The sequence below is a fragment of the Vulpes vulpes genome, chromosome X (assembly GCF_048418805.1).
Source record: "Vulpes vulpes isolate BD-2025 chromosome X, VulVul3, whole genome shotgun sequence".
Taxonomy (NCBI): Eukaryota; Metazoa; Chordata; class Mammalia; order Carnivora; family Canidae; genus Vulpes; species Vulpes vulpes.
Genome location: NC_132796.1, coordinates 67,855,383 through 67,882,851, shown reverse-complemented (window position 1 = coordinate 67,882,851; position 27,469 = coordinate 67,855,383). Strand labels below are relative to the sequence as shown.

The window sequence follows — 27,469 nt, the reverse complement described above, 5'->3', positions numbered from 1 at the left end:
AGAGAAGTGATCCTTCCTATATAGTGGCAAAGACCTTATCTGAATTGTTTCCAACAGCTGTGTGGAAAGTAGAATTTGTAAGTGATAAACCTGGATGTTGGCTGAGATTTCCAAGCAAAGTGTAGAGGTAGGAGGTAGGAGGAGGTAGGGCCTATTTTCCTCTTGAATTTATAGTAAAATACAAGAGGAAAGAAGTAAATTGAGGAAATAATTGTTAAGCAGAAAGGAACCAGCACTTAATAATTCAGGAAGTTTTGAGCCTATTTCAGATTGCAAAAGATGCTAAAATTAGCTGATGCACTCTTAGGATAGTGTGCTCTGGAGATAAAGCCAACCTCTAGTTAGTGCTGAAGAGATTAGGCATTGACTCATTGATCCACTCAACCACCTCAATAGAAGCCAAGAATAGAGATGGCTTTATCCAGCAAAGATCTGGAGGACTCTTATCTCAGTATCGAATCAATTTGACATACATGGGAGGCCCAGAAAGTTTTTGAGAAACAGTTCTAGTTTAGTCTGAAAAGGACCAAGACAGGACAAAATAAGAGAAAGTTGTCAGACTACCAAAATTTTACAGGCAGTAAACAGGATGATAAAACTGCAAACACGTGCTATCCTTCAATAATATAAAGGATCATTCTTAGAGCAGAACTGCAGGTACAGAGGCAGAGGCCCACGCAGGGGAGCAGAGACAGAAGTGCAAGCCATGGGCACAGAGACAGAGAATTAATCCATAGGCTAAGAGGCCAGAACTGCAGGCCTAAAGGAAGGAGTCCTTAAACAAGGAGGACTGTCAGGTTAAGAAACCCAAGGGGATTTTTCCCTGGATAAATTTTGAAAGTCATCAGGTCATGTGACTTCTTTTTACTTTCCATCTTCCCTGTTTTGGAATAGAAATGTCTATAACTATTGCCCTATGCCTCTTCCATCATTGTATTTTGGAAGCAGATGACTTGCTTTGCTTCATTTATTCACTTTTGGAGAGGAATTATGCCCCAGGATTTTCATCTATACCTGATTTAGATGATCTAGATGATGGGACTATTGAACTGATGATGTTTGGATGAAATTTTAGACTTAGAGTTGATGCTGTAATAGGTTGAGACTTTTGGGAATGTTGAGATAGGGTGAATATATTTTGCACATGGGACAGATATAAATTTTTGGGTCCAGAGGGCAGACTGTAGTGGGCTGGCAGCGGGGGAGGGGGAATCCAAAAAAGGTATGCCCACATCCTAACTTGCAGAACCTGTGACTGTTACCTTATTTGGGAAAAAGGATCTTATAAGAGAGGCATAGGAAGTTTAGATACACAGAGGAGAAAGTGATTAGAGACAGATGTAGCCACACCCCAAAGAAGGCCAAAAGCCATCACTACATGCTGGGAGAGGCAAGGGAAGATTTTCCTCCAGAAACTTTGGAGGGAGCACAGATCTTTATTTTGGACATCTTGCAACAGGGACCATGACAGAATACATTTCTAATTTGTTAAGCCAACAAGTTTGTGGTACTTTGTTATAGCAGCCAGAGGAAACTAATCCAACTAGTAAACATTTTAAGGATTTTGTATTTTTAAAAATCATTCTGAAGAAAATCTGCATAAATTGGTGCTTCTCACTGTGACAGTAATAAAGCTAACAAAAGACTTTAGTGTAATTTGGTTCTATACTAAAACTGTCACTATGTACTTTTTCTGGTGATAATTTTTAATCTCGAACAAAACTGCAAATGACTAAAGCAGGACCATTATAAATCTGGGAAGCAAATTATTGGAACCTCATGAAAGACCCTGAAAGGTTCCATACTCTTTGCGGAAATCATGTGGGATTTCTCTAAATACAAATATATAATTTATCAATAATAGTATTTCATTCATTCTTTCCCATAAACTAAAAAATAAGGCAGGTTCACAACTGGAAAAGGTGATACACATCAATACTTCTATCCCGACCATCTTTTTTTTTCCCTGACCATCTTGATAATATAGCATGGCAAATGCCCCTAAATTTTAGTCAGGGTTAATATTTCAAAATATCGTTTTCCTACAGCCAGAAAGGCTATCAAAAGACTCAAGTCAGATCACAAAGATTTCAGAAGAGAATTTGTGAAGTAAAAAATACACACATTAATTATTTACATGAATTTGTATATCTCTGTTGTTAAGGAAAAGTATATGAAATTGATATATCCCCTAAACTTGTTTGTGTATGCATATGTGTGTGTCTTAAGATAGGCTAAAATTGTAAAATATCAGATACTGTTCTTCCTTTTGATTTCTCTATTGTAGCAGCTTCAGAAATTTTTAAAATATCATACCCAAGTAAGAATGCACTGGAGGAAAAGCAAGCAGTTTGAATCATTATACCTCTATATAAAGAGGATTGTGAATTATTGGTCACTTGTTTACATCATTTCAAATGGTGACTTGCCAAGCCAGTCATTTGTTCTTTCTGAATGTCTATAATGTGTTTTGGAGAAGTAGAAATAGGATTTTCTATATAAGAAATATACATATAAGAAATTTTTTACAGTAGTCACAATCATCTCCATGGATTAATTTTAAAATTACACTCCAGAGAGAAAATGAGTGGGAAATATCCGTGAGGGTGACAGAACATGAGAGACTCCTAACTCTGGAAAACAAACAGGGGTAGTGTAAGGAGAGGTGGGCAGGGGGATGGGGTGACTGGGTGACAGGCACTGAGGGGGGCACTTGATGGGATGAGCACTCAATGTTATACTATATTTTGGGAAATTGAACTCTAATAAAAATATACAAAAAATTGCACTCCAGAGAAGTTATACCACATTATTTCAATGTGTATCTTAAAGTAATAGACAAGTGAAGTATAATTTCTATGCCTTCATCTATTTAAGAAAAATATAGAGCCTGTTTTTTTCTCCAGGGTTGTTTTGGCAGCATCATTTTAATTTGTTAATACAAGGTAAGTAAGTATGATGATGACTGAGAAGTTCACTTGGCCACTGGGTTGTGGAATTATTGTAGCGGGAGATATAAACACATACACATATATACACATACATATATATAATTTTTTTTCTTCTTCAGACTACAAGGCAGAATTGGAAAGGGGAGTAGAAAGGCAAATAAAACAGTTGACCTTTCAGAAAGTTTCCTGCTGCCTGTGGAGAGAAATCTTTTTCTTCTCAGGTCTTTTAGAAACTCTATTCCCTGCTTTTAAGGGGGCCATGGGAGAAAGAAGCAATAGAAGAAATAAACCACAGAGAACAGGAATCAATATTTACCTTTTAAAAAGCTTAGTAAAGGTAATATAATTTTCAGGTTCATCTCAGAATAAACATTAAAATCGTAAGGTTTTTGTCAAAAATAGTGATATGAAGTATTTGTATAAAGTAGATATATGTGCATAAATAGAAAATACCTCTTTAAATGAAGTTTAAATCACTTTCTCTAACTGCTTCTGTTAAACTCTGGTTTATTTTTAGCAATGATAAGTGCCTGCAACATCATGCTGAAACTCTAGATTAATGATAAGTTTAATTTCAGCCAAAGCAAATGAATCCACCAGCTTTCACTTGAGATAAGATTCTAAATAAACTCATGGGGTCGTAGCAGTGATTTTTTTTAGTTTCCAAAATGGCTTCTCTTACAGAGTGCCTCTCCAAATCATTAATACACACATTGTCATTGGCCTTTTCTTTTTCTATGTAACAGGAATCAAAAGCAGATATTGAATAATTCTTTCTTTCTATGCCTTTCATTTCCTTTTTTTGAGGGGAGGTGACCCCCAAAATTGATTAACATTGTAATTTTTTGACAGACTGAATGCTTTTGAACTTCTTATGCTTTTCATCATTACCATCACACACAATAACAAATAATACACATCTTTACACTAAAATGGAACACGTTTTTATAATCCTTGTAATTGTGTTTGTATTAGCATAATTGTGAGTGGCATCTTGCAATAGCTTTACAATGTTATTTCACCCAGCTTAGCTTGATCCTTGCATAAATGCATTTATTTCCTCTCCCTCCCTTGAGTGGATGTTTTGTTCTTCTCAAATGTATAATTTTGTTTACTTAAATATTTTCATATTCTTTGGCATCAGGAATCACTTGGATGAGATAGCTCCATTGTGGCGAGAGCGTGACCTTTCCAATGGCACTCGTCTGTTATCTGTAAGACAGAAAAAAGAACCAAAAACACATGAGCTAGTGGCTATTATACAATGTAGGATCAAGAGAGGTTTTCAAATAGTCCTGAAAATCACTTCAAATGAATATGTAGATAAGTAACAAGGAGCCCAGATTTGAGTAGTTCATGCTGCAGCTCCCAGGCTGAGTTCAAGAGTCCTGCAATCAGCAATAAATAAATTTTCTTGGTAAGTGTAATAAGAATGATGAAAGAAATGGAAGAATTCTCTCAAGCACAGTCCCGTTGGAAATTGCAGGTGACAACAAAATTCCTTGGTAGAGACGTCAAATTGAAAGGATCTTTGTACAGTGCCTTTTGTTGGAAAGCACTTCAATTCCCCATGAGTTTTCTTCTTTACCCATGAGTTTGCTATCCGTATATGGGCTACCTCTAGAGGACACCAGGTAGGCAAAGCAGAAAAGAATTTTTACTTTTTAATGATGGCAATATGTGCCAATCAAACCAGCTACTGAATCTTTGCCTGATTGTATGATGCAAATATATCCAATACATAATATAGTCATTATGGGAATGAATAATGAATAGGTCCTATTCCCCTCACCCATCACAGGAAGAATAATCACTATAGCGATAACTGCTGGCACAAAGCTTGGAACACAAAGTTTAAAAGCATTGACAGTTGCTCAAAATAGTTTTAGCTGTAATAGAAAAAAGGTTTACAGCTCTGCATTGTGATAAACACTAATATGTTATTATCACCTCTGTTTTATGCTCAGCTTAAATGCAATTGATGTGGGTGAAAAGCCCTTTCTGACAAAGACATAATACACCTAGATTCTCTATTTAAAATGGGACTGGGTCCCTAGAAATAATAACCACCACCAGAACTTACATAAATGCTAGCACTTTACACTCGTTAACTTGTTAATTCACTCACTATCCCTGGGAGGTGTCTATTTCACTCTATCCTATTATTTCTGCTTTGATGATGAGGGTTACACAGCAAATAAGTAGTATGATGGGGGATTATAATGCAAAGTTAATGTCTAAATATCAGGACTGCTTTGTTCAGAGGTAGATATTGGGGCTTCCCAAGCTACTAACCACATCCTTCCTGAAATGATGATGCCCAAAGAACACATCCTGTCTGTCCTATGTGGAGGATGGACTGTGAGAAGTACTGAGGTTTTGCTGTGGGACCTTTCCGCTCTGTGCCAGTGTCTCTACACTGATTCCTGGTAGCCCATGGTCAATACATAGAACAAAGCTAACTAGCTTCCATAACCTTGGCCTTGTTAACACCACATATGACTGCGCCAAGCCAACCAGCCTTAAGCTTAAAGTGCCTTATAAATGCAATAATATCACTGAGAGATGAGAAAGGCATTTTCTCTATTAAGAGATTTGAGTGAAGGATTATTTGGGTATCCTTTTAAAGATACCATTTTAAAAAGTCATTATTTAGTTTGTGATACCGATTATAATTCAGCAAAAAATGTGAAGATAACATTCCTAGATAAAGGGCTTATTGGGGATCGAGTCCCATGTCGGGTTCCCTGCATGAAGCCTGCTTCTTCCTCTGCCTGTGTCTCTGCCTCTATCTCTCTCTGTGTGTCTCTCATGAATAAATAAGTAAATAAATAAATAAACAAACAGACAAATAAATAAAGGGATTATTACTTAGATGTCACTAGTTTGCATACAGATTGGTTTGGGACTTCTTAGAAAACAATTAAAATGAGATTATAATATATTGGTTACCAATGCTTTGCTGGCATTTAAACATTCAGTGTTAAAAGCCACCAGATATAAGAATGATGGTACCATTCTCAGAGGATTGTCCCAGTTCAAAAAAGGGCTTGTGCCTTGGTGGTCCTACACACTAAGGTTAATTGGCATTGCACTCACTCCAGGAATGCCACTGGCTTCCCATATCATCACTCACAACCCACTGGACTAAAGACAATACCACATTAAAAAACCTGGACTCACAGCATTAAATGACGTGGTATCAGGATTCACTTACTGGTAGCATTTGGTATGAGAAAATACTTTCAGGTGAAAATAAACTGAGGAAAGGGCATTGAAGGTTTTGGAAAGCAGGATAAACACTGGTTCAGGGCCCAAATTTAGTTCTTGGCATGCACAGCAGAGAACTATTCATTTCCTTCCTCTCTCCCTTCTTTCTCTCTATGTATTTTTGGTTCCTAACTGATCCTTATGTCAATGAGATAATTATGAGAGGAAGCAATTCTGAAAAGGTTACTATGTATTTTTGAAATGTCAATGTACAACCTTATTTATGGAAAACATGCCATTAGAAACAATGGCAACAATGACTAATCTGAATTTTGTGATCTAATTACAATTTTCTGCATATACTCTAGGTTTGTATGGATTAGGCAGAAAGTGTAATTTAGAAGATGATATGTTTATAAATCTATATGACATTAATATATATATTCATCTTTTTTCACAATAGCTTGCAATTTAATGATGAAAAAATTCCATGTTCAAATTCATGTCTACTTTGAGTTAAAGATTGAGAATCAGTGAATTTTTTGAAATAAAAATTCTATAATTATAGTATTAAATACTAATGGGTAAAAATCTGGCATGACCCTCATTAGGTCAGGGCACATAGTTAATGTTAAATTTATGATAAAGCAAACGTTACATATTATTGCTATCAGAGGTGATAAAGTAATTTGGGTGATTGCAAGAGTGACCATATTTCCTATTTGGAGACATAGGTGAAGGAAGTGGATGCCCATGTGATGATTATAGAGTTGTAGGAGATCCAGATTAAACCAAAATCACTTTTTTAAAAAGAATTTATTTATTTATTTGAGAGAGAAAGAGAGTGAGCACATGGGAGACAGAGCACATAAGAGAAACCATGAGCTGGGAGGAGGTACTGGGCAGAGGGAGAGAGAAGCAGGCTCCTCACTGAACAGGAGCCCTATGTGGGGCTCGATCCCAGGACCCCAGGATCATGACCTGAGCCAAAGGCAGACACTTAGCAGACTGAGCCTCCCATGTGCCCTCAAATTCACTTTTATAGCAAGTCTTATTCACTCAACACTGTTGATACTAGAATAGTTTAGATGGCAAAGATAGGAACCTCTCCTCAAAAAAAGTAAATAGTTTAAAACATATGTACTCACCTGAGATGATGTGGAGGGCTTTGTTAACAAACAGTGGCTTTTCTTTCCGATTTGCCTGTTGTCTTTTTAGAAATGAAAGAAAGGAAGAAGTGTGGGGAGGGACATCTATCTGTTTTATACTTGTTGGGGATACTGTGCAATGAGATCCAGGAAAACACATTTTATTAGAGGATGGGGGAAACATGATTTGCCATATCTTTTTCTGCGTTCATTTTCTTAATTTATAAGGTAACATGATAGTGAATAAGAAAGCCTACAGTGTCTAATTTGTCCTCATGATCTAAGAATTCATTAAGAAATTCTACTGTTGGGACACCTGGGTGGCTCAATGGTTGAGCCTCTGCCTTCGGCTCAGGGCGTGATCCTGGAGTCCTGGGATCGAGTCCCACATCAGGCTCCCTGTGAGGAGCCTGCTTTTGCCTCTGTCTAGGACTCTGCCTCTCTCTATGTCTCTCATGAATAAATAAATAAATCTTAAAAAAAGAAATTCTACTGTTTGTTAACCAATAATTAATGCAGCAGTAAAAGCCTGAGATGTCAGTCCCAAGATTTACCTTCCAAATCCACCATAGTTAGGTATTCTCTTTGATTATCAAAGGCTTGTCTTTGAAATATGCCTCATGTGAAGGTGAAAAGATTCTGATATTACAGAGAGTGACCTGGTCATAATGTGAAGTTGGAGAAGTCCATAGTTATACAAAAATGTGCCTTCTATGGAAGAAGGGTGATCAAAACTAAAACAATATTCTAATCTATCACCGAAGGGAATATGAATACATAGCCCAACTTTAACATGCTTCTGCGCATTCTGAGTATGAAGTTAACCAGTTCAAACCAATGTCATGATTTTTGCACTGTCATAAGAGCAATAATCTTTATGCTTTTTCTGAATATAAATTGATTTGACATTCATCTCAAAACCTTCCCTACTGAGTCCTATAGTAAATGGATTAAACCCCTTTACTGTATTGAGCTAAAATCCATTCATTCATTCATTTAGCAACTATGTACAAAGCACATCATCCAAAAAATATCTGGATATTCCAAAGTTTCAGACCAATAGCTAAATTTACATCACTAATTTCCTTCTTACTGAAAATTTTGTCAAGTGAAATAACTGAGGACTAAGCATATTACAAATAAAGTTTAACCAAACACGATGTAAGACAGACTAAAGTACTCAAGCCTATGGTATGTAACCTGAGAATGTACAATTAATCTTCAAACAGAGTGAGTGTATGCCAAAGGTACAAGGATACATCTTGTATAATTCATGAGTAGGACATGTCGAGATGGAAAAACTGTGATAAAAAGGCCATGTCCATTATTCATTTCCCCTCACATTGAGTCTATCTGTTGTCTATGGAAGAATAGTTTCCTCCCTAGTATTCATAAGCATGTAGATGTATCAGTGTTAACCTAACATAATGCACTTTACCATCAGGGTAACATAAAATAAATGTGTTTGGTATATACTGCATATTGTATTACAAAATATCCCATTTTAATGCGAGAAAACAAAGTAAAAGAAAACCTCTTGAGATTTACTGTGAACTTTATTTCCTCCAAAGCTCTTCAAAAGCAATGGTGTGACAGATCGACCATCAATGGGTAGGCATTATTTCCAACAAATAAAGCAGAGGGACTGGGTTTATGCGGCTTAGGCTAAGAAAACCAAGAAAACTAATGATGCTTCAGAAAATGTCTATTGAGTAGATGCTTTCCAAACACTGATGAAAGAAAATTTATCTTAGACTGTTATACTAAAATTGTCTCCTATAAACTTATATTTTCCCCTTGTGTTCCATGATTCCAAAGCTGTTTAATTTATGCTTTTCTCTGTGATTTTGGGGATCCTAAATTGATAGTTTCTCATTACTAGAATTGACTGGAAGGTGGCAGCTAATTTAGGCTTTGGCCTAGTCTCTTGGAGAGGATTGCCAGTTGATCCATGACTTGACCAGATTTGTTCTCTTCACTCTTATCAGAATAGGGATAGCATCTTTAAAATACTTATTTTTTTTAAGAGAGAGAGAAAGCACACACACACACACACACACATATGTGTGTGCAAGTCTGGGGGGTAGGAGCAAAGGGAGAAGTAGAGAGACAATTTTAAGCAGACTCCATGCCCAGTGGAGAGCCCAGTGAGGGGCTTGATCTAATGACCCTGAGCTTGATTTCATGACCCTGAGATCATAACCTGAGCAGAAAACAAAAGTTGATGCTTAACCGACTGAGCCACCCAGGCATCCCAAGATACATATATCTTTTTTTTTTTTTTTTTTTACAGATTTTATTTATTTATTCATGAGAGACACACAGACAGAGGGAGAAAGAGAGAGAGAGAGAGAGGCAGAGCCACAGCCAGTGGGAGAAGCAGGCTCCATGCAGGGAGCCTGATGTGGGACTCAATCCCGGGTCTCCAGGATCAGGCCCTGGGCTGAAGGCAGCACTAAACTGCTGAGCCACCTGGGCTTCCCGATACATATATATCTTGAACTTAAACTATATGTGCAATTTGGTATTCTATATTTTCATTTAACATTTTATTATAGAAATTTTCCATGTCACTAAACTCTTGAAACATGATATTGAAAACATGATTTTTAATGGCCACATAATCTTTTTATTTTATATAAATATACCATACATGAATCTGTGTTAACACATTATTGTGTATCAATTTTTTTAACTGTGCTAATATGAAAAGTGATTACAACAAGTAATTTGTTCTTTTTGCATTTCTTCAAATCTTTGTAAAGTGGAAATTTCCATATGTTATTATCTATATATCTTCCTTTAAATGCTGGCCAGGCCCCTTGGCCATTAATCCATTGGAGTCCTAGGTTTTGCTTTGTTTTTATTTTGGAATCTACATATTAAAGATAGTAACCAATTTAAATATTTGTCAGAACTATTTTCTTAGTTGTTGATTACCTGTTTATTTAGTTTGTGTTGTGGGTTTTTAGGAACACATGGTTTCTTTTTTTATTATACTTTTTAATTTTTATTATTGAATTATAGTTGATATACAATGTAAAATGTTTCAGCTGTACAACACAATGATTCAACAATTCTATACACTCTGCAGTGCTCACCATGATAAGTATAGTTATAATCTATCACCATACAATGTTACTACAATGTTATTGACTACATTTCCTATGCTATGTTTTTCATCCCCCTGACTTATTTTATAACTGGAAGTTCATATTTCTTAATACTTTTCCCTATTTTGCCCATCTCCTATCCCTCTCTGCTCTGGCAACCACCAGTTTGTTTGCTGTATTTATGAGTCTGTTTCTATTTCTGCTTTTTGTTCTAGTGCTTTTTGTTCTAGTTCTGTGAAAACATGCTACTGGTTATTTGATAGGGATTACATTGAATGTACAGATTGCTATGGGTAGTATCAACATTTAAAAAAATTTTTTTAAAGATTGTATTTATTTATTCATGAGAGACAGAGAGAGAGAGAGAGAATGAGAGGCAGAGACACAGGCAGAGGGAGAAGCAGGCTCCATGCAGGGAGCCTGACGTGAGACTCGATCCTGGGTCTCCAGGATCACACCCCGGGCTGAAGGTGGTTTTAAACCACTGAGCCACCAGGGCTTCTCTCAACATTTTGATAAAATTGGTTATCTCAATCCATGATCATAGACTATCTTCCATTTGTTTGTGTTGCCTTCAATTTCTTTCATCAGTGTTTTATAGTTTTCAAAATACAGGTGTTTCACTTTGGTTAAATTTATTCCTCAGTGTTCTGTCTGGTGCAGTTGTAAATGGGATTGTTTCCTTAATTTTTCTTTCTGCTACTTTGTTAGTTACAGCAATAACACCACCTGGGTGGCTCTGTTTTTTGAATGTCTGATTCAGTTTCAGCTCAGGTCATGACCCCATGGGTGGTGCAATTGAGCTCCAAGTCAGGCTAACCACTCAGCAAGGAGTCTGCTTAAAGATTCTCTCCACAATAAATAATAAATCTTTAAAAAAGAAATGCAATAGATTTCTATATATTAATTTTGTATCCTGCAGATTCACCAAATTTATTTATTTAATAGTTTTCTGGTGGAGTCTATAGAATTGTTTATACGTATAGTAACATGTCACCTTCAAATAATGATAGTTTTACTTATACCTTATCAATTTGGAAGCATTTTAATTCTTTTTCTTGTATGATTGCTACAGCTAGGACTTCTAGTAGTATGTTGAATGTAAGTGACCACAGTAGACACCCTTGTCTTGTTTCTAATATGAACGGAAAAGCTTTCAGGTTTTCACCATAGGGTATGATGTTTGTTATGGGTTTTTCAGATATGGCCTTTATTATGCTGATCTGTGTTCCCTCTAAACCTGCTTTTTTGTATCTCAAAAAAATATTTTTATCATGAACATTTGTTGAATTTTGTTAAATGCTTTTTCTGCATCTCTTGAAATAATCATATGGTCTTTATTCTTTCTCTTATTAATGTGATATATTACCATTGATTGATTTGTAGATATTGAACCATTCTTGCATCACTAGATAAATCCTGCTTGAAAATGGAAAATAATTTTTTAAATATATTGTTGAATTTGATTTTCTAGTATTTCATTGAGGACTTTTGAATCTACATTCATCAGAAGTATTAGCCTGTAAGTCTTTTTGCAGTGTCTTTGTCAGGTTTTGGGGTAAGGGTAATGCTGGCCTTGAAGAATACATTTGGAAGCTTTCCTTCCTCTTTTATTTTTTGTAATAGTTTGAGAAGAATAGGTATTAACTCTTCTTTAAATGTTTGATAGAATTCACCTGTAAAGACATCTGGTCCTGGACTTTTGTGTTGCACCTCTTTTTAATTAATAATTTCTTTTCATTATCAGTCTGTTCAGATTTTCTATTTCTCCCTCATTCAGTTTCAGAAGATTGTATGTTTCTAGGAATTTATCCATTTTTTCTGGAGTGTCCCATTTGTTGGCATATAATTTTTTGTAGTAGTCCCTTATAATCCTTTGTATTTCTGTACTGTTGGTTGTCACTTCTCTTTCATTTCTGATTTTATTTGAGTCCTTTATCTTTGTTCTTGATGTGTCTGGCTAAAGGTTTATCAATCTTTTTTATCTTTTCAAAGAACAGCTCTTGGTTTCATTAATCTTTTCATTTTTTTGGTCTATATTTCATTTATTTACACTCTAATTTTATTATTTTTCTTCCTTCTACTAAGTTTAGGTTGTTTGTTCTTTCTTCTCTATTTCCATTAGGTATAAGGTTAGATTATTTATTTGAGATCTTTCTTATTTTTGATGTAGATTTGTATTGCTGTAAACTTCCCTCTTAGAATTACTTTAGGTGTGTCCAAAATATTTTGAACTGTTGTGTTTTCATTCTCATTTGTTTCCATGTATTTTAAAAATTTTTCTCCTAGATTTCTTGGTTGACACATTGGTTATTTAGTAGCATGTTGTTTAGTTCCATGAGTTTGAGTATTTTCCAGTTTTTTTATTGTAATTCATTTCCAGTTTCATATATTATGGTCAGAAAAGACCCTTGATATCATTCAAATATTCTTAAATTTATTAAGACTTGTTTTATGGCCTAAAATGTGATCTATCCTGGAGAATGTTCCATGTACACTCAAAAGGAATGTGTATTCTGCTGTTTTTGGATGGAATGTTTTGTATGTATCTGATAATTACATCTGGTCTAATATGTTGTTCAAAGCTACTCTTCCCTTTTTGATTTTCTGTCTGGATGATCTATCCATTGGTGTAAATGAGGGGTTTAAGTCCCCTACTATTATTAAATTACTTTCAATTTCTCCCTTTATGTCTGTTAATAGTTGTTTTTTTTTCTTTCTTTCTTTTTTCTACTTCTTTTTCTTCTTCTTTTTTTTTTTTTTGTTAATAGTTGCTTTATGTACATCAGTGTTCCTATGTTGGGTGTACTGATATTTACAATTGTTATATCCTCTTGTTGGATTGACCTCTTTACCATTATGTAATGTCCATCTTTGTCTCTTCTTATAGTCCTTGTTTTAAATTCTATTTTTTTCTTTTTAAAAAGATTTTATTTATTTATTCATGAGAAACACAGAGAGAGAGGCAGTCACAGGCAGAGGGATAAGCAGGCTCCATGCAGGAAGCCCGATGCAGGACTTGATCCTGGAACCCCGGGATCACACCCTGAGTCAAAGGCAAATGCTCAACCACTGAGCCACCAAGATGTCCTCAAATTCTATTTTTTCTGATATAAGTATTACTACTCCATTTTTTGGCTTTCATTTGCATGAAAGATCTTTCTCTATCCCTTCACTTTCAGTCTGTATGTGTCTTTAGGTCTGAAGTGAATCTTTTGTAGGTAGCATATAAATAAGTGGGGGTTTTGTATCCATTATTTTACCCTATGTCTTTTGATTGGAGCATTCAGATCATTAATATTTAAAGTAATTATAGATAGGTATGTACTACTGACCTTCTGTTAATTGTTGACTGATTATTTTTGAATTTCTTCTCTGTTCCTTTCTTTTCTTGCTCTCTTTCCTTGTGATTGATGACTTTCTATAGTCTTATGCTTGGATTTCTCTCTCTCTTTCTCTTTTTCATACCTATTATAGCTTTTTGGCTATCATGAGGTTCATTTATAAGATCTTAAGTATAAAGCAGTCTATGTTAAGTTGTTGGTTGCTTAAGCTCAAACACCATCTAAAAGCACTATATTTTTATTTCCCCTCCATGTTTTCTGTATAAGTCATATTTTATATCTTTTTACTTGTGAGTCCTTTAACTAGTTTTTAGATAAAATTAATTTTACTACTTTTATCTTTTAGCCTTTATACTAGCTTTTTAAGTGACTGATCTACTACCTTTATGTTTGCTTTTACTTGTGAAATTTTTTCCTTTCATAATTTTTTTTCTAATTATGGCCTTTTCCTTTCCTCTTAAAGAAGTCCCTTTAACATTTCTTGTAAAAGCCAATTTAGTGGTGATGAAGTCTCAGTTTTGTTTGTCTGAGAAACTATCTCTCCTTCAATTGTGAATGATAACCTTGCCAGGTAGAGCATTTGTGGCTGTAGGTTTTTTCCTTTCAGCGTTTTGAATATCATATCATTTTCTTCTGGACTGCAGAGTTTCTGCTGAAAAATCATCTGAAAGCCATATGGGATTTCCTTTATATGAATTAGTTGCTTTTTCTTGCTGATTTTATGATTCTCTCTTTAGCTTGAATCTTCGATGTTCTAATTATTATATGTCTTGGTGTGGAGATCCTTGGGTTCATCTTGTTTGGGGGTTTCTCTGTGATTTTTGGACCTGGATGTGTTTCCTTCCCCAGGTAGGGAAGTTTTCAGCTATTAATTTTTCAAATAAGCTTTCTGCCCCTTTTATTCCTTTAATCTCCCTCTAGGACCCCTATAATGTGACTGTTTGTACACTTAATGCTGTCACAGAGTTCCCTTAACCTGTACTAATTTTTTAAAATTATTTTTAATTTTTGCTGTCAGTTTGGGTGCTTTCTATTACCCTGTCTTCCAGATCACTGAGCTCTTCTTCTGCATACTCCAATCAGCTGTGCATTCCCTCTAGTGTGTTTTTCATTTATTATATTCTTCAACTCTGATTAGTTCTTTTTTATATTTTCTTTTTTGTTGAAGTTCTCACTGAGTTCATCTACTCTTCTCTCAAGTCCAGTGAGCATCTTTAGGACCATTGCTTTGAACTCTTTATTAGGTAGACTGCTTAGCTCCATTTCATGTAGTTATTTTTTTGACGTTTTGTCTTGTTCTTTCATTTGTAGTATATTCCTCTGTCTTCTCGTTTTGTTAAACTTCCTGCCTTTGTTTCTATGAATTACATAGAACAGCTATGTATCTTAGTCTTAAAGGAAGGGCCTTGTGTAGGAGCATCTCTGTGTGTCCTTTGCTTTAGTTGGTTGGCTGGAGCTGTAGCAGGCACTGATTGGGGGTCCTGAGGCACTGCACTGGGGCCACCCTAGTGGGATGGTTGGAGCTGAAGTGGGCTCGGGGTTCCAAAGCTCTCTACACAGAGCACATCTTGGTGGGAGAGCTGGAGCCAAAGCAAGTGCAAGCTGGGGCTCCTGGGGTATTCCTCTTAGGGGGCACCCTGGCAAGATGACTGGAGCAGAAGCAGGCATGAGCCAGGAGGTACTGAGAAGTTCTGTCTAGGAGGCTCCCCGGCTAGACAGCAGGAGCTGAGGAGGGAATGAGCTAGGTGGTTCTGGTTCTGGGATGCTCCATGCAGGGTGTGCCCTGGTGGGATGGGTGGAGCTTAGGTGGGCAAAGGCCAGGATGTCTTAGTGCAATGAATGCGGTGGGACAGGGAGGGTCCCTGGCTAGGATGTCCTCATATGCTCCATGCATGGGGTACCCTGGTGAGTCCTCTGGAGCTGAACTGGATGCAGGCCTTTGGTTTCCCAGATGTGCTTCACTGAGACCACCTTGGGAGTATGGCTGGGGCTAATGAGGGCTAGTGGCACAGGACTCACTGAGGTGGGAGGCTGGCTAGGGCACCTGGACCGTGCTACTGTCTGTACTATCAAAGTGGAGAGGAAATGTAAACAATGGCACTTGCCAGCAACTCTGACCCTAGAGAGAATTCTAGCAGCTTCCCTGCCATTTGGCAGATGCTCTAGGTCTGGCTCCTTTATGCTTTACTTTCCTTTTTTAAACTGCAGCTTTTGTTCTCTGCCCTAGGGTGGAGGAATCCTCTCCCAGTCCCTCAGTACTATCCCTCCCCACTGCAGTTTGCAGCATCAGGGGTGGGGTTCTCATGATTACCATTACTCCATCTCTCTATGTGGTCCCTTTATCTTTTGTTGTGCACAGGTTGTTCAGTCAGCCTTCAGTTCTTCAGTAGGAATTGCTTTATATGTAATTATGTAGATTCAGTGTGTCTGTGCAGGAGGTAGTTCAGGGTTTTTGAACAACACCATCTCAGACTGGAACTCATTTTTATTCTTTTTATGTAGCTAAATCTATTGATCTTTTACACTGTGATCTGTTCCTTTACTTTTAAGTTTAGAAAGCTTTTCTCTAGCCAGAAACACCTGATTAACATTCAACTGTCTCATCTTGTTTTGTAAGGTTTGTTTTTTTTTCCACATTTATCTATTTAAATAATCTATAATTTATTTTGTTGTACAATGTCAGGAAAGTTTCCACATTGATTTGTTGTTTTTTTTTTTATTCTTGCAGAGAGAAAATGGGTTTTCCAGCACCCTTTGTTGAGTAATCAGAATTTCTACACTGATTCATGATACCTCTTTTCATATGTTAAATTATCTATACTAGTGTATATTTCTGTTCCATTGACCTAAACATCTTTCAAACTATTTTTGTGGAATAGCTTCTGATTTCATTCGTAGTATATTTTAATATCTGGTAGAGATAATCTTCCATAATTTATATTTTCTTTTCAACTATGTATTTTTAGGAAACATTTTAGAACTCTGTATCATCTTATAATCATACATCTTGAAAACAACACAGCTTTAAAAATAAACCCAATGAGTACTAACTAGGCTATCTTAGTAAGGATAGGCAGATGTCTATTTGTTGAGTGTCAATGAGTCAAGTGACTCTAAAGTCCCTACTGATGTTTTTAAGAGTTCTCCTCGGGTTCCTCATTTTCCTAAAGACTTAGCAAACCTCTTTCTCTGTCTTTCTGATCCAGCTGACCACTTTGCTTCTGGAAATACAGTATAGGCCAGCACTAAGGAAAAGAGCAAAACCAATTATATAAAAGATCTTCTAATATGCCTATTATTATTTTTGCCTTGTCAAAATTTTGAATTGGAATTAAGGATATAGTTTTGTTGGCTGTTGATAAAGTCTAGTGCTTCAAGTTTTGTAAACCTAATTTTCTCATATATGTTATATTTTAAAAATTTGGCTTCTACCAGATACCACTGGTATTAAACTATAACAATTTAGTTTATCCCAGCAAAATTGTATATATAGGTCACTGTGCAAAAATAGATGTCTAGAAGCCAATAAATTGCCTCTACTTAAAAATTAAAGAGTTCTAGCCCTATTCTAATCTCAATGACATCATAATGTTCTTAAAGCTAGAATCAGATCATGTCGTGTAATCTATATCCTTCACCACATGCAAATAAATGCATGCAAAGAAAAGAGAAACCCAGAATACTGTGGTAGTCAATTTTGTGAGAAGAGATGAAAAGCTATTTTAATGAGAATGGTAATGAAAAGCAATAATATTAAAGTAGTTCAGAGGCTACTGTGACTATAGTTACACAACTCCCATTAAATATAATTGGAGTTAAGCATATGTAATGATAACAAAATAGACCCTTAAATGTCTTTCCAATTGGAAAATAAGCAAATGTGTTCCAGGAAATAGTGTGTTTTTGTGTGGGAAATACAGTGATTCTAATTGAGATGCACAAATGATTTTCTTTTTTTTTTTTTATATTAATTTTTATTGGTGTTCAATTTACCAACATACAGAAAAACACCCAGTGCTCATCCCGTCAAGTGTCCACCTCAGTGCCCGTCACCCATTCCCCTCCAACACCCGCCCTCCTCCCCCCTTCCACCACCCCTAGTTCGTTTCCCCGAGTTAGGAGTCTTTATGTTCTGTCTCCCTTCCTGATATTTCCCAACAAATGATTTTCATTTTGCTATTGCTCAGGGTATGATGTTGGTATTTTTCCTATGCTTAGGGATATAGATCTGTGAGGGGTAACATCTGTACAAAGAATATGTCTCCTTTTCTCTTCTTAATGCTCAGCATTCATTATGTTATTAAAGGAAAAGTCTGAATAGTTGCAATGGATTTATTAATTCAGTAGTTATCACCATGAAACTCTGCTGTGCTAGGGGAAAAACAAATTATATTTTACAATACTGCAGTAGTGAGATTAAATCACTTTTCTATATTTCACTTTCTTCTTATCCTCCCTGCCAGGTAGTAACTCTATTCTCTATCTCTATTATGAACTTCATATTTTGCAAACTATCAAGTCTTATAGTAATATAAAGGTACATTATCAAGCAAATTCAATTATAGCAACTTTAGAAAGATTGAAGTGTGTGATAAAAGTAAAACCACTGAGTACAATAATATTATTTCAAGGCATTAAAAACTTAGTCCACGTTAAGCTACAAATGTGGGAACTATGCAATACTTACTTTTACCTATCATAAACATGGTATTTTCTTTTTTTTTAATAATAAATTTTTTTTATTGGTGTTCAATTTGCCAACATACAGATAACACCCAGTGCTCATCCTGTCAAGTGCCCCCCTCAGTACCCGCCACCCAGTCGCCCAACCTCCCGCCCTCCTCCCCTTCCACCACCCCTAGTTCGTTTCCCAGAGTTAGGAGTCTTCCATAAATGTGGTATTTTCATAACATATATACCAATCTCCTTGGAATTTTAAATGACTAGCATTTACATAACTGATAACTTGAGTATTTCAAAGGATTTTACAAAAATGTGGCTCAGAAAAAAAATCAGTGTATTGTTCAGTATTTCAAGTGCCACAGACCTTGCTATTGATTATCTTTGGGCTCAGTGTCAAACCTAGTGAATAGATTTTTTTAATGTCCTTGGTTTAGTACATTAGCTATGCATTATGCTTGCTTCTTTACTAGGATATACAATTAGACTCTAAGACACATTTTCTTTCTATGAGGTTGAAAATCTGATAATGATGCCTATATATCTGGAAAAATATGGAGAAAGGCAACATATAAAAATATGACTAGTGTTAGAAAGTAATTGGAGGGTATTATGCTGAGTGAAATAAGTCAATCGGAGAAGGACAAGCAGTGTATGTTCTCATTCATTTGGGGAATATAAATAATAGTGAAAGGGAATATAAAGGAAGGGAGAAGAAATGTTGGGAAATATCAGGAAGGGAGACAGAACATAAAGACTCCTAACTCGGGGAAACGAACTAGGGGTGGTGGAAGGGGGGAGGAGGGCGGGTGTTGGAGGGGAATGGGTGACGGGCACTGAGGTGGACACTTGACGGGATGAGCACTGGGTGTTTTTCTGTATGTTGGTAAATTGAACACCAATAAAAATTAATTAGAAATAAAAAAAAAAAAAGAAAGTAATTGGAAAAATCCCCAAGAAAATCATATATGTGAAACTTACATTGAAGGATAAACCAATATAGACCAAACAAATGATAACACAGCTGCTCAGGTGTCTTTCATAGTGTTTTACACATAGCAATTTCTCAAAAAATGTCTTTACAGATAGCAATTTCTTAAAAAATGTCTGTTGATTAAGTAATCATCCAATTATTAGCAATGAATCAGGAACCGACCCTTCAATTCACCTTCTACTACAGTGCTTAACAAACAGGGAATATAATTTGCCATTAATATAGAGAAAGGAAAGGAAATCTTTTCCCCCTCCTTCCCTCCTTCCTTTCCTTCCATCCACCTACAAATTTTTACTGCATACACTATCTGCAGAGCACCATAATAGACACCCTTATAAGTTATTAGAGAGGAAAGGATAAATGTACAAATAGCTATAACATAAAACTATGTGTATTTTATAGCATCTATTACAGTTTAAGTATGATGGCAGTTCAGAGCAGAGAAAAATCATAATCTCTTGAGTGCAGGAGTTGGAGGCCAGGGAAAACTTTATCCCAATTAGGTTTTTAAAAATATGTGGGATCTTACCAAGAAGAAATAGAAAGCTGCAAATTTTTGATTAGAAAAAAATGAATTCTCATTCCTGAACTATTTAACAGATTAACAAAGCAATGGATGTATAAAGGGGAATCAGAATGCCTATATGTATTTAATATTTTTTTTCTAGGAAAGGAAGAAAATAGTAAAAGGATATATATTGAATTGGCCAGATTTGTAGTGATAGTTGTTTCCATAAACACGTGATTTTAAATTTAAAAAACAATCCTGAATTGTTTATAAATACAGTTGTTCTGTTTAAAAAAACAACCCAAAAACCAGGAAGAAAAAAACACCCAGCAGAAATGGGGCTCTTTGGAATCATCTAGTTAGGTTCTTTTGTTGAAGACTAGATAGCACTATCAAGAGTGGCAGGAGAAGAGCTGATTAAGGCATATACAGATTGCAGTGACCTGGGCCAAGAGTACATGGCAAGGATGAGAGTTTGAGCAACCATGTGGGTTGGTGCAAATAAAGTAGCTTTGAAATGACAATGTGGATACAAGGTCAATTCATTCCTACCATCTGTCATCTCTGTGCCTTTCTACTCTATGTGTGACATAGATCCCTATGACTAAGATTATTAGGTATCAGCCATTTCTCTAACTTTGATTATATGATGGACAATACTCTGTCATTTTCTGTGGCAATTGTTTATGATCTGCCTGTGCTCTGTTGCTGATATGCTGACCTAGTTCTATTCCAACATTAGTATAACACTCAGTTCTCATCCTGTCAAGTGCCCTCCTCAGTGCCCATCACCCCATCCCCATACTTTTTTTATAAAAGTATTTCATGAATTTTAGATTAAAAATTCTAAAAGTTCTACTCTTAAGAAGTAAACCTAGATACTGTCCTTTTCCAAAAAGATGAGTAAAAATTCAGAAAGATAAGGAGGTATGTCATGACAGCCTTTATAGAATTTTAATTCAATGGCAAAATCAAATGGACTTAAAGATTGCTTTGCAGCAGCAACATGTTACCTATAAATGAGAAATTAAAATAAGTTTGTCCTTTGATGGTAAATAATACTGACCCATTTTCAACAAGACATGCATTTTGGGTTATTTTTCCTGGTTATTGTGTGGGGGTGGAGAGAGGAGTCTTGGCATAAGGCATTATACTCTTTCTTACCACCATTTGTACTGATGCAAGATATAATGATGGAATAAAATTAAGCTAACTGGTATATGTAGTCTTTGAGCTTATTAATGCATATTACTAGACAGTTTTTGTAATAGAATGCACCTATGTATTTATGTATTTGCAAAATGAATTTTTCTAAGCATCAGTTTCCTCTTCTGCAAAGTGATGATAATAATCGTACTTACATTGTGGAGTATTAACAGAATTACTTGGCCCATATTTTAATCTCTTGATAGACATTAAACACACATATACACAAATAAGAATTGGTCAAGGGTGCCCAAACAAAAAGTGGTTTCTATCTCTAATAGTTATCCACACTTTTACATTACAGATAGAAATTCAAATCTTTGTTCTTTCACTTAATAGCTATGTTTTCATAAACTTTCTCATTTGTGAACATGAAAATAATATTTAGAGACTACTTAAAAGAATAATTACAAGGATTAAATGAGGCAATAATGCAAAAGGATCAGAATGGCACCTGATACAGACTAAATTTATATTTGATATTATAAGAGTCACAGTGTAAAGATTTCATTTCAGCATCAAGATCTTATTATGTTTTTAAAAGTCTAGACAGCCTCATTGTGGAGATGATGACATGTTTTAGTCACTTTTGGGACAGTGAGAAAGAATCAAACATGTTTATGAAAGTCTTTTCCAGATTAGCCTATAAAAACAAAAACTTAATAAAGACCAGTTAGGAAATCAGAATTTATCAATGTTCAGAATTTTTATTTATTTCACAAGATATCATGAGCTGGGATATTTTTATGCCCTTGGGAAGCAATGAAAATCTTTTATAATAATTTATTTATTTTTCTTATTGTCATCCAGTGGGTAGGGAAATATTGCCAGGCTGCTTTCTATTACTTCTCTGCTTTAGAATTCCAGTAGTCTAGACAGATCTGTGGAAAGAGATTATTTCTAGAGATTCTAGCCTGGTTTGAATGATGTATCTAGTAAAACTGGTGACTCATTTTTTTTTTCTAAAGGTAATCCAATGACCTTTAACTTGGTTTCCTGAGTAGACGTATTCACTGGAAAGAGGGAGTCTTTTTTTTTTTTTTTAAAGAGGGAGTCTTAACCGTCATAACCAGGGTCTATTTCCATGTCAAGTATATTTCCCTTTGCCCAAAAACAGGCCTGAAGTTTATTTCAGTAATCCTTTCTTGAAAGGTGACTACATGCATCGCATAGTGCCAGAGATAAATGAGCCAGTTTCTTCTTTCAAGACAGATTGTATGGAGTGATTGTGGCCTTTTCATGTAAAAGTTTGTCTGATGAAATGTTAGGGCTTCTTCTGTAGTTGGTTACACAGCTATCAGTGAGTTAGTTTTAGAACCTAGATTATATTATATCTCTGATATAAAAATGAAAAGTCTCAGCCATTTCTCTCAAGATGATTTCACTTACATGGGAGGTAGCATGTAAACAGAATATAGTTATAGTGAGTACTATGATAAGGGGTATATTCTTTAGGAGCACAGAAAAAGAATACTTAGCCAGCTTTAAGGGAAGCATCTCTGGAGAGCCTTTCTAAAGAAGGTAATGTCTTAACTGATTCTTAAAGGTTGAGGGTGAATTAGCCTGAGTGAAAAGTACATTACAAGCAAAGGAGACACTGTAAGGAATGGGAGAGAAAAGATGAAAAACGTATGACTACAAGCAAATCAGTGTTGATTAAAAATAGAAGACTATGGGCTCTGAGGATAGAGAAGTAACATCCAGATAATGGATGGTCTCCTTATGTCTCTTGTAGTTTACATGTACAATAGAGAGTGGAATTGTTAAGATAATTCAATTTGGTGATCATGTTGTGGGGGGATTAAGGGTCACAAGACAAGAATTAAGGATTAATTGAATATGGAGAATAAAGAGTTCAAAATAATTCTAAATTTTCTAGTTTATGCATTTGGGAAAAATGGTGGTTCCATCAACTAAGATAGGGTATACAGGTGGAGTTGCACTCAAGGAGAAGGTAAGGAGTTCAATACAGGATGTTTAAAATTGGAGATTCCTTTAAGATATTTATGTGGAGCTGTCCAGCAGACAGTTAAATATTACAAGGCTGAATATCATGGGACAGGTCTGGAAAGAGTATGAGAGACTTGGGAGACTTATCATATAGATGGTAATTGAAGCTGTCACTCAGGAAAGTATGTAGACTGAGAAGAGCAATGGGCTGATGATCATTTCCTGGAAAACACTAATTTTTAAGAGATGACCATAAAAAGAGAAGTCCATGAAGAAAATAGCAAGTATTCAGAGAGGTACAGAATGAAACATTTGAGCACATGTTATGGAATCTAAAGGAGCAAATAGTTTGAAAAATGCAATAAGCAATAGTATAAAATTCTGTAGAAAGATGCAATAGAATAAAAATTGAAAACTATCAGCTTTAGAGGTACCTGGTGGCTCAGTCAGTTAAGCATCTGCCTTCAGTTCAGGTCATGATCCCAGGGTCCTGGGATGGAGCTCTGCTTCTCCCTCTCCCTCTGCCTGCCGCTCCCCCTTGCTTATGTTCTCTCTCTCTCTAGTAAATAAATAAAATCCCTTTTTAAAAAAAAGAAAACTATCAGCTTTCTATCAGAAATATGAACATCATTAGAGACCATAATGAGAGCAGTTTCAGTAAAATGGGGTGGGGGGAGAAGCCATATTACAAAAGGTTGAGGAGTAAGGGGAGGCAATAAATATAACTTATACTATTTTTTTATATATTTCCCATGACCATGAAAGAGGGGATATTTTTATAGAGCAAAAATACTTTTCTCAGGTCATTGTATCTGACATACCCAAAACAACTTCTAGCTTAAACTGTCATTTTCGTAGCTTTTTATTTAGGGAAGCAGCACTGAATAGGCTTTTTTTTTTTCTTCAAAAGAGTCCACTGAATTGAAAATGATGCGCATCTGACCCCTTCAATGGCGGCTAATTCATAGGCTGGCTAGTAACACATGACAAACCTTGTTATTAAAGGCACTACTCACTAGGGTAATAAACAGGTTGAAAGAGAAATAGAGAAGAATGAACAGAAACACAGAAAGAAGTGAAACCCATTGATCCTTGGGGTGTCCTGAATAAGTTTCTGCTCCAAAAGAGGTCAATATAACAAAGACATGAATTACATGATGCAATTCTTAAGGTTGGGGTCAACCTCATTTAAAAAATAGTCAATAAAGCTTACTAGGCCATTATTTCCTAATGCAAGGTATATTTAAAGTTTTGTGAATTCCTTTTTATGTAAGAAATGTTGACCTAAGTATATTCGATATTATCACCTTATAAGTAACTAGCGTATCGCTCATGGATATATACATTTGTTTGTTTGTTTATTACATGGAAACCAAGCAACATCATGGTATACTGAACTAATGAAATTTTCACAATTATATCAATAAAGAAAACTTTTCAGAGTTAAGTCATCGCAGAGTATGATACTATTTTACACCATGGCACAGGTAACTGGATATATAAAGACCTAAGACAAGGAAGTCAATGCTATCTTCATGATGTAGGTAGAGGTACAATGAGAATGTGTTCTTTGTAGAGCAACTTGCAATTGTCTATTAGCTATCTTTAGAGGGGTAAATGAATGATTTTTTCCACTCCTAGTTCTAGCAATAAATAGATTAGATATCCATATTATAAAAATTTCAGTCCTAGCTTTATCTTCATGTGAGCAAGGCAACTTTACAAAATTACCAGGTTGACACCTTATTAAAACTGGAATTTGAGAATTGCTCAAAACCAGAGTTTTTATTCAATGTGGTGTCTGATGATCCTGAGAAAGACAAGAAAGTCTTAAAATTATTAATATCATTTTTTTCAGTCTACTTCTACAACAGAGACCCTGCATTAGTATCAATGAGGTTAAATATATAACTAGATATAACTTTACATCTATAACTAGATACAAATCTGAATCTTTCTACTATAAAATCTAGTGTTGGGATGCCTGAGTGGTGCAATTGGTGAAGCATCTGATTCTTGGTTTCACCTCAGGTCATGATCTCAGGGTTGTGAGATCAAGTCCCCAGTTAAGCTCTGCATTCAGTGCAGAATCTGCTTTAATTTTTCTCTCCCTTTCTTTCTGTCCCTCCCCCACTCTCTCTCTTTCTCTAAAATAAATGCATAAATCTTTTTAAAAAACTAGCATCAGTAGACATATTAACATTAATTTTTCTGTTCCATGGTTTTATTAAAGTTGTTAAAGAAGTTTATGCCTATTTTTATATTTGTTGATGTTTAAGTAACAATACATTAAACATAGTTTTAACTCAATTACCAAAGACCCAAAAGAATTATTCACATTAAAATGAATCTATAGATCCACTAATTTTACCACTACTAAAATTTGAGAAATAAGGTACTAGCTAGACTAATCACTATACCCAGATATTTCTCCAGTCAACTCATCCTCCAACCCACCTTTTAGAACAGCCTTCCCAAAGAGACCTTACTCCCCAACTCAAAAAGCTACAGTGATTTTAAAACAAGACTAACCTGGCTCAATTCAAATTTGAAGTGATAAAAAAAAAAAGGTGACAAGACTAAAAATCGTAACCAGTTATGATTAATTCAAATCCCACCTTCCTGACCTCTCTGGCTTTCATTGATTTTTATTTCCTCTATATTCTGGTAGCACAAACTCAGCTTGTATCACATATCTCAGCTTTTAATTTTAGCCAGTTTCACACTTTTCACTATCATTTAATGTATTGCCTTTTCAAGAATGTATCTCTTTCACCTCTTTATTAGCCTTCTCAATACTAAATAGCCTTTCAATATATACCTATTAGTTCTTTCTCTGAAAAACAAACTTTTATTGAGGACTTATAGACCTAAGTATATAATTTGTTCCTATATATACATATTTGTATGAAACCATAAATAGTCCCAGAACTCTACCTTATCTTTTCAATATTTTCTTTTACTAAGGGTCTAATTGTAAATCTTTGAAATTGGTCTGGAGATAGCTTTGTGTTTTTAGGGAATTTGAGGAAAAAGAATAATATGTATGGTTTGATTGTGAAGGAGTACATAAAATGACTACTAATTTTCAAATTACCTCTTTGCCTGATCTTTTTCTGTTTCTTTTATAAACTACCATTCTTTTCCTTGTTCCTTATATGTTAGCAATTTTCAGGGTTTTATCCTTTGCCCTTTCCCATATTACTCTATATACTTATTTATTTGCTTATTTACTTAAATTCAGTTAGCCAACATAAAGTACATACTTAGTTTCAGATGTATATACTTTGCATGAGCAATTCTCTATGGATATATTTATCCATTTGCAGAACTTCAACTACTCTACCTCCTTTATGCTAATGGAACACAATTCTACATTCCCTGGGCTCTGGACTATAGCTTCATTCACCTAAATATTTTTCCTGATTGCTTTGAATCTAAATCTCATTCAAGATCCAAACTGAAATGACTTCCTTTCCTTTGATCCTATTCTTTCCTTTTCATGTCTCCTTATTTGATGAATGGAGCCATGATATGGATTGAATTGGGTCCCCACCCACAAATTCTTATGTTGAAGCCCTGTCCCCCCATATTACCTTATAATGTGGCTTTATTTGCCTCTTTACAGAAGCAGTCAAGTTAAAATAAAGTCATTAGGATAGGCTATAATAAAAAAAAATGGTGTTCTTATACAAAGGAGAAATTTGGAAATAAACACTCACAAACAGAGAACACCATGTGAACATGAAGGTAGAGATCAGGGTGATGTTTCTATAAGCCAAAGAATGCCAAAGATTGCCAGCAAACCACCAAAAGCTAAGAGAGCAGCCTGAAACAGGTCCTTGGCACCTTCAGAGGGAGTATGGCCCTGCCGATACCTTGATCTTGGACTTTTATCCTTCCGAACTATGGGACAATACACTTCTGTTGTTTAAACAACTTAGTTTGTGGTAGTTTGTCATAGCAGCCTAGAAAACTAAAAGACCCATATACACTAAGTCATAAGAATGAAAACAAAACAAAACAAAAAAAAACCAAAAACCAAAACAAAACAAAAACCCAAACCATCACCTTGGACTCCTTCTTTTTTTCACTCCCATATTCAAGTGTTCAATAAGTTCATTTTTTCCTAACTCCTGAAGAATTTTTGGACCAATTTCTTCATTATCATCTCCACTGCCACTGTTCTAGGACAGGCCTTCTTCCATTGCCTAGGCTCTTATAATAGGCCCCTTTGAATCTCTCTGCCTCTAGTCTCACCCCCATACCGTCAACCTTACATGTTATTAGGAGATTCAGGAAAAGAAGCTGGAAATGGCTCCTTATCACCTATGCAATAAAAAAAATCAAACCCTTTTGTATCCA

At 35.5% G+C, this 27,469-nt stretch overlaps 1 protein-coding gene across 5 annotated transcripts in view; it reads right to left on the bottom strand.

Moving 5' to 3' along the window:
- Window positions 1-2,795: 2,795 nt before the first annotated feature.
- The window catches only part of DIAPH2 (diaphanous related formin 2), a 1,085,411-nt gene continuing 1,060,737 nt past the window's right edge, over window positions 2,796-27,469 (bottom strand). For all 5 annotated transcript variants that reach the window (XM_072744409.1, XM_072744404.1, XM_072744405.1 and 2 more), the window contains one exon: window positions 2,796-4,163. In XM_072744409.1, the coding sequence (XP_072600510.1) occupies window positions 4,099-4,163 (65 nt within the window). In that variant the 3' untranslated portion in view covers window positions 2,796-4,098. The remainder of the gene's footprint in view (window positions 4,164-27,469) is intronic.